Here is an 8,792-nt window from a genome sequence, read left to right as displayed (position 1 = left end):
AAAAAACGCGCGCGTCGCACTTGCGTCGCTCGTGCGTCGTCAATGCGTTACAATTTCCCATTGAAACCTATTGACAACGCACTTGCGTCGCGGGTGTGCGTCGTGCGTGCGTTGTGCGACGCATGCGTCGTTAGATAAAATGAAACAAAAAAGTGTCTAGACAATGTCTAGACAGTGCAAACAGTGAGAAAAACATCCCACATATATAAAGAAAATGTTGGATTGTTTGTCACTTCTGCTGCAGCATCTTGAGGCAAGACACCAGAGGCACATCTCCAGAACATCTAGACGCATCACACCAGAACACCAGACGACTTCTACTATTCATCCGCTGTCCAGAGATGTAAGTATAGAATGATTCTGTGCATTTTCTCCATGTTTTTTAAAATTATTTTTGCAAGTTGTGTTTTATATTCTGCACTGTGGTTAGGATATTGTGGTATTTTTGGTCTGGTTCTGATGTATGGCGTTGTATACGATGGCGTTTCATGGTCTGCGGCCTTGATTATTGTTCTTTCCAGGACAGATTTTTCGTTTCCATTTTTTGGTTTGGTGGTGTTTTTTGTATTCAGTTGTGATGTTTTATTCTTGCGTTATATGATGGCGTTTAATAGTCTCCGGCCCTGTCGGTTTTATTGTAAAGTATGGTAGTATAGAATGATTCTGAGCCCTTTTATTACATTTAGTAATTTTTTATTGCAAGTTGTGTATTATGTTCAGCACTGTGGTTGTGTAAAGACATCGTTGTATGTTTATGGTTGTGAGGTATGGCGTGTATTGGCCCTTTTATTGTCTCCGGCCCTGTCGGTTTTATTGTAAAGTATGGTTTGTTATTAATGTTTCTTCCCTTAATTTTTCGGGGTTGTTAATTTTTTACTTTCAAAAAAATATTGTGTTTTTTGTGTTGCTCCGTGCATACTGTACTTTAAAAAAAAAAAAAAAACACTTTTGGGATTACTACATTGGGTCTGTTGTAGATTAGTCTTCTTATCTTTAGGCTTTTGTACTCTGGCATTGGGTTGTCTCTGCCATTGTTTCTTTAATTTAATCAATGTGGCAGTGTTGTTTGCTCAGCGTTAGTTCAGTTGGAGTGCAATGTTCTTTGTGGTTTAATTTTTTTTTTTTTTTTTTTAATTTATTGCTGGATTGTGCATAGGAGCATAGTATCAATGTTATTTTGTTCTTTATTTCAGAATTGCATTAGTCATGGCCAGCGGCAGCGACTCGAGCAACACCCCACCGCTGAGGAGTGCGGTGAGTACATGATCTACTATTGCTTACTATTCGCTGTCATTTTTTAGATGGGTCACTCAACTTTTTGGTAAACTATTTTGCAGGCTTCTTCAAGTGAGGAGGAGAACCAGGAGGAAGAGAGGGAGCAGGAGCAGGGACCACGGGGCCAAGCTGTGGTTGCAGCACGGAGAGTAAATATTTTTTTCAAACCTATTCATTTTTTTTGTTTAATTTTTTTTTTTTTTTGCAGGTATGGGGGGTGGTGGGAGGTTGTGGTGTTGTGTGTAGTAGGTGGCGGTGGAGGAGGTAGGGACAATTTTTTTTATCTTTCAAACATTAATATTTTCCATTTTTTCTAGGTTTCACAACGGGCCCTGGATGAACCACTCGATATTGACATGATGGTGGCATCCATTGAAGCACGGGGCCCGTTGTGGGACAGCCGTGACCCTCGGCACGCGGACCAGGGCATATTGCGCCGTCTGTGGATAGAGGTGGCACTATCGCTGTGGGATGGCTTCGACAGCGCTTCACCCAAGGCCAAAGCTAGTTTCCGTAAGTATTTACAAAATGCTGCTGTGACCCATCATGCCAGGATTACACAACCGTCTGCGATGTCTTCTATTGGGATTGCACACGGTTGCGTAATCGTTTTCAATATATTATCTAAAACCTTTTTTATTTTTTTAATTTATACACAGTTAAACAATTGAAGACCAGATGGCGCTCCATGAAGGACCGTTTCAAGAGGGGCCTGAAAAAGGAGGGACAGACTCGTAGTGGTGCTGCCGCTTCAAGGACCTCGGTGTACAAGTACAACCGTATACTGCAGTTCTTGCGACCGGTCCTTGGAAGCAGAGAGTAAGTATAGTACCTATGCACACACCTAGTTTTTATAACATTCCTATTCACATACTACATTCCAGCCACGTAGCTTATTGCCCAGCCATTTATTTTGGCAAGTACCAAGTATAGAAAGGAAGAAAAAAAGGCAAGCTCACCGAGGCGTGAAAAGTAAAAAATACATAATTTTATCCTCTTCAATCATAAGCAGAGGATGAAACATCAGCACAATACAATAGACACTATCTACGCGTTTTAGGTGACAGGGAACATCAGACCTGAAACGCGTAGATAGTGTTTTTATTGTATTGTGCTGATGTTTCATCCTCGGCTTCTGATTGAAGTGAATAAAGTATTTTGTTTTTACTTTTCACGCCTCGTTGACCTTGAATTTTTTATTCATTTCTGGTCTTCTCACACTTGACACAGCGGCTCCCTTCTGGGATTACTACAATGTTGAGCTTGACTTACTAGCAATTTCACTGAAATCAGAAGTATACAGAACACAGAAAAATAGTAGATTGGCCATGCCCAGCCAATATTTAATAGTGGAGTAGTATAGTGGCTATCCAGGTGTATCCGCGATTTTGTAGACACAAAAAAGTAAAATATAATCGATACGGCATACATTCCACTGCAAAGCAGGTTATGTTCCCATGGTTACTCAGCTCGCAGGACCTGTGATGACGTCTCGGTCACATGACCGTGACGTCATGGCAGTTCCAACTTAAGCATAATTGTGTGGCGTTGCAAACCACAACCATGGGTGACTATTGTGAATTAAATAAATACCTTTTTTTTAATATTGATGGTGCATATGCAGTGTCAATATTAAAAATAGGTTAATATTAATGGCGGCAATGGATATCTGGCGGTAAAGTTAATTAATGACGCATGTTAAATGTGATATTTAGTATACTAATGGTTTCCTTATGTTTTCACAGAACACACAGCAGCACCCGCGAGACTGTCCGACCCTCTGGAGCGGTCCTTTGTGAAGCGCCATCTGAACAGTCGCAGCCATCCCACAGCGAGAGCAGGTCTGCACCACCCCAATCTGGCGAACCGGCAGCCGGTCCATCAGATGTTCCCCTGGCCGAGGCCTCTGTCGCTCCTTCCTTTGGGTCTTCCCGACAGCGTCAGCGGGCCTCGGACAGGGCGGTCATGCCCGAATTTTTACATCTGAGCACCGTATTTCAGAATGGTTTCAAGGCGATGTGCGATAAAATGTGCAGTATCGAACGTCGTCTTGAAAACATCGAAACGGATCTCTCGAGGCCGGCCAAACATTTTTTTAATGCCATTCACAACGGCATGGTTGAACATCTTACGCCGGAACTCCAGATTTCGGTCATGCAGGGCTGCAACAATGTATATGTCAGTGCTCTGCAGCAGGCTCGGGTCATGCAGTCAGCGACAACTATGCCCGCAGTACCATCGCTGGCTGCCATGACTCCGACTCCTGCTGCAGAGCACCACCACAGAGCTCCGCGTGCCGAGGGCCACCGCCACCGCCACCACAGAACAGACCCCCAAAGTTCAGAGCATGACAGGCCTTCAAGGGGACACAGACGGGAAGCCGACCCACACCCAGAGGGAGAGAGGAGGAAAAAGAAGAAGAAGATGACGACGACGACAAGCACTACGACCTTGGCTATGGCTGCTCCCAAAAGTACCACCAGAAAACACCCCGGGTCGACCCGGAGCACAACAAGTACCCAGGCTGGGTCTACCCGGAGTACACCCAGTACCCAGCCTGGGTCTACAAGGAGTACACCATCTACACAGCCTGGGTCTACCCGGAGTAGCCAGCCAAGGACACTGGTCGTCCCTCCTCCTCCCTCATCTCCTGCTTTGGTAGTCTCGCCAACATCCAGTGGCTGGATGGATCTCGGCATCCCGTCTAGTGTCCTAGAGTATGCTGCTTCCTCCCCCTCGTCCTCCGCCTCGGTCTCCTCAACACCCCCAAAAAGTGTGGGATATCAATCCCCTTTCGTTGCGGATGTTGGTACCCCCTAATAACATTTCCCAATTTTTTTTTTTTTGTACCCTAAATAAATGTTATTTATTTTTTTTTTTAAATTGTTTTTATTGTCTCAAATAAAGTTTGCACCAAATCACACCTTGCGCCGTATACACAAATCTTGTCTTTGTAACACCTGATGTGCAATGTCTGACAATATTTATCAAATTTTTTTTTTCATTGTTTATAGGGCTGACGCTCATTGTACTCGGATGTTACAAATACAAACAGCATTGCTCAATATGTCAAGTTTACAATGTACCATCAGACAACGATTTCAGTATAGATAAAGTTGTTTTTTGTGTGTAACCAACGTTATCTTTTCTGAAATCGTAAAAACGATTGAGCCCCTGCTGTGAGTTTTTTGGTGTCAGCGAATGATTTGGAATTGTTTTTGGGTAACTGATCAGACGCTGTCATTGTTGGATCGGCGAGTTTAGAACGATCCAGCGATGTCTTTGTTTTAAATAAGGGAATATTGGGTTACTAGCGCACTGTTTTAAACACTCCAATAAAAAGTGAACAATACCCCACAAATATAAAACGGTGTCTACCACGTCCTTCGCCGTCATCTGTCCACACTGACACTGTGATTCCCGCCCGTAAAGCTGAGCACACCGTTGACTTAATAATAAACGCTGTGCTGTGCTTTCGGGCTGGCACAGTACGGGAAGTTGCCGGCGATGGACGTTTCACACACCGGAGTGTAAGGTTTTTTTGTTTTTTTTTAAATTACATTTACAATGCTAAACATCGTGAGTGTGGCAAAGCGCTTCATAACATTACCCAGATTACACGGGACTTGCTCTTTTTTGGTTGCTGGAGAGCTGTCTGTGTGACAGCTCTCCAGCAACCACGCGACAACTAAACAACGATCTCGGTCCAGTCGTATCACTGGTCGGTATCGTAGGATAATAGTTTTATTAATGTACCTTAAGAATATTGGTCAGGTGAGGTGGAAGCAATGTTCACAGTGTCGCCACTATTTGACTCTGGACGTATTCTAGCATCCTGAGTACAATAGTGTTCACTCTGTACAGTTTTGCAAACATGATCGTCTCCCTCCTTGTCAAGCCAGGTTCCATATGCAAATAGTCTGCAGGATTAAAAATGGTTGACAAGGTGGGAGCCGATTATGTTATACGCCAAAACTGTGGAACAGACAAATTTTTTGGGACACACATTACTTTCAATAAAATTGGATTTTACAATTCTATTACTATGGAAAAACGTATGGGAGATTTGTTTTTTGAAAACGGAAAGGCACAAGAACTTTTTTTCAAAACACAACGCATTATACAATTAGGGGACATTATAACAATAACCATATAATAACCATACATAGGATGGTTAAATGACATGGACACAACAGTGTTTACATGACATCATAATAACACGAAGATTAAACCATGTGATCTTGCCATGAAACACGGCCAACATCAGAAACAAAGTATGCAGCAAATTGGTCCCTCATATGAGCAATCTCCACAGTTGTCCACAGAGGATGAGCTTGATAATCAGGCAATGGATTTGGTATGGGCTCATCGAGTTCCACGTTGACTCTCTCTTTATCAATAATAAAATTGTGGAGAACCACACACGCCTTCACCACCTCATCCACTGTCTCAATTTTCAAATTTATAGCGGATCCTAAGATACGCCATTTGGAGGCCAGGATGCCAAAGGCGCACTCCACAGTTCTTCTGGCCCTGGACAGTCTATAATTAAAAATACTTTTGGTGCGGTCCAACCCCCGACTGGAGTACGGTTTAAGTAGGTTGCCACTCATTTGAAAAGCCTCATCCCCAACCACAACAAATGGCAGGGCCGGTCCTTCGGTGTTGGGAAGAGGTCGTGGCTGGGGGAAATTAAAATTGTTCTCGTATAATCTTTGGCCCATGTCTGACTCCTTAAATGTCCGTGAATCATTGGCACGGCCAAATGCTCCAATGTCCACGGCAAGAAACCTGCAGTCAGCACCTGCAATGGCCATGAGGACGGTGGAAAAGGTTTTTTTGTAGTTAAAAAACAGCGAACCACTTCGTGCAGGCTTTAAAATCCGAATGTGCTTCCCGTCAACTGCTCCAATACAATTAGGGAAGGAACACACTTGTTCGAATTTTTGGGCATTGGCCTGCCATATTTCTGTTGTAGGGATGGGTAAAAACTCCTCCCGGAGGTTGTCCCACAATGCGCGGCATGTGTCGGCAATAATACCAGACAGTGTGGAGACTCCAATCCGAAACTGGAAATGCAGTGATCTCAAGGTCTCTCCAGTAGCAAGGAAACTGACAAGAAGAAAAATAAAAAATAATGTAATTAATTAAATTGTTTTGAAATAATTTTTCATTCTTAATTACAATCCCCCACCCCACAAATCCAAAACACGTTACTTTAACCCTTTCACGACATACGCCGTACATGTACTGTGCATGCCGTGTCTCCCCCTTTGATGTGGGCTCCGGCGCTGAGCCCACATCAAAGTTGCAACATGTCAGCTGTTTTGGACAGCTGACATGTGCGCGCAATAGCGGCGGGTGAAATCGCTATTCACCCGCGGCTATTAACCTGTTAAATGCCGCTGTCAAACGCAGACAGCGGCATTTAACTACCGCATGGAATTTTTTTTTACACCATTTAGATAAAAAATAACCTAGTCATAGGTGTCTATGAACTCGTACTGACCTGGAGAATCATAATGGCAGGTTAGTTTTAGCATTTAGTGAACCTAGCAAAAAAAAACAAAAAAAAAAAACAAGTGTGGGATTGAATTTTTTTTGCAATTTCACCGCACTTGAAGTTTTTTTTCCCGTTTTCTATTACATGACATGGTAAAACCAATGATGTCATTCAAAAGTACAACTCGTCACGCAAAAAATAAGCCCTCACATGGCCATATTGACGGAAAAATAAAAAAGTTATGGCTCTGGGAAGGAGGTGAGCGAAAAACGAAAACACAAACACGAAAAAGGGCCGCGGGGTGAAGGGGTTAAAAAATGGCAAGAACATATAAATCCTTCACATTGCATTACGTACCGTAGAGTCACCAGCAGACGTTCCTCGGGGGAAATCGATTTACGGAGCTGCGTGTCCTGCCTGGAAATGGTTCCTTCCACCAGACGCAACAGATATCGGAAGCTGTTTTGTGACATCCTTGTGTATTCAAAGTATTTATCCTGGTTCTCATTTAATTCGCCAAACAGACAAGGATAGGCTCCACGACTCTCTCGGACTTCCACTATAGGGTGTAGCCAAAAACGCCGATGACTCCTTCTCCGTAGTTTGTCCCTTTTCCTCTGTTCATGACAGGCAATAGCATAAGCAATAGCAAGGGCTAATTCCAGCTCAAAATTGAGGTAGATAATCTCCATGGGACGATCCATCTTGATGCTCTATGGTTGGAAATAATCTATGCCGGGGTATATATACCACTATTACATTAATACCCACCCTCATCTACCCATTGGTGGCATTATCTATTGTCTAAACACTAGACCCACCCTCTTCTATTCATTGGTGGTGTTTAGCTAGTGTCTAGACACTAAATTGTTACATCATTGTTTCACAACGCATGCGTCGTTAAACGCTGCGTTTTTTGTAAAACGCAACAAAAACGCACCAAAAACGCAGCGTTTTACGACGCATCCGTCCGACGCTTGCGTCAAAAAAGGTGCGTTTTTGCGTGCGTTTCCGATGCGTCGTGCGTTGCGTCGGCGACGCTGCGTCGCATGACGCTAATGTGAACGTAGCCTAATACACCTGCTGCAGAGAAACACTAACAATATATCTATTAACTCCCTATTCTGACTCCTTCCATTTCTTTATAGGCAATGTTAATTTTCAAGACTAAAATAAAACAAGGAGGTACACAGAGATTAAATAAGTTATATTTATCAATTAATACATTATACTAAAAGGCTTAAATAGTTTGAGAAAATGACTGACTATAAATCACAGAAAAAGATAATCACAGTTAATTACATTCATTAATTTATTTTGAAACGTGAAGTATGACCAGATGTAATCGATGTTTGTAATAATTCTTTAATAAGGTTATCCTTTCAAAGACACTGGTGGAATACAACTAAAATCTGATCCTTGCAACCCACTAATTGCCAAAGCACTGTGTGTGCAACTCTGTCAGCTATCAGTTCAGCTCAGCTTCTTCTGAGTGGCCACTTAGTCATGAACAATAGTGGGCAAAGTTAATATTGTTGCTACACCCATACCACTAGTGTTTTTGACTCGACAATCCAGGTACTGAAATCTATTTTATAATATAATAGGAGCCTTTACATTGGAGGAAACTAAAAAAAAAACACTAATAAAGGAACTAAATTACTCCTAACTTCTCAAAATGACAATAAAAATAACTAATAAATTACATCAAAAAGGTTGGAACAGATACTAATGAGAAAAAAAATTGAATTAAAAATATTGTAACACAGCTCGTCTTTTTTTTTTAAATATACTTTTTAAAACCAAAATTAGTATTTGTATTTCTGTATCTTTTTTTTTACAATATTATTAATCTTTTGGTTTGAATTTCCATAACTTAAAAATCTTGAATTTAAAGGGAACCTGTCACCCCCAAAATCGATGGTGAAGTAACCTCACCGTCATCAGCGGCTTATCTACAGCATTCTGAAATGCTGTAGATAAGCCCCCGATGTTACCTGAAAGAGGAGAAAAA

General features: G+C 42.1%; 1 protein-coding gene across 1 annotated transcript; it reads left to right on the top strand.

Annotated features, from left to right (window-relative positions):
* The first annotated feature begins 368 nt into the window (after positions 1 to 368).
* Positions 369 to 4,143, top strand: LOC143776036 (uncharacterized). Its single transcript, XM_077264925.1, has 3 exons — positions 369 to 1,788; positions 1,935 to 2,094; positions 3,021 to 4,143. Exons 1-3 carry the CDS (start codon positions 1,632 to 1,634, stop codon positions 4,093 to 4,095), a joined length of 1,392 nt encoding a protein of 463 aa, XP_077121040.1. The 5' UTR covers positions 369 to 1,631; the 3' UTR covers positions 4,096 to 4,143.
* Positions 4,144 to 8,792: the final 4,649 nt, after the last annotated feature.

This window comes from Ranitomeya variabilis, chromosome 5, assembly GCF_051348905.1.
Source record: "Ranitomeya variabilis isolate aRanVar5 chromosome 5, aRanVar5.hap1, whole genome shotgun sequence".
NCBI lineage: Eukaryota > Metazoa > Chordata > Amphibia > Anura > Dendrobatidae > Ranitomeya > Ranitomeya variabilis.
Note: the sequence above shows the minus strand (reverse complement) of the source record. Positions and strands in the feature narration are given on the sequence as shown.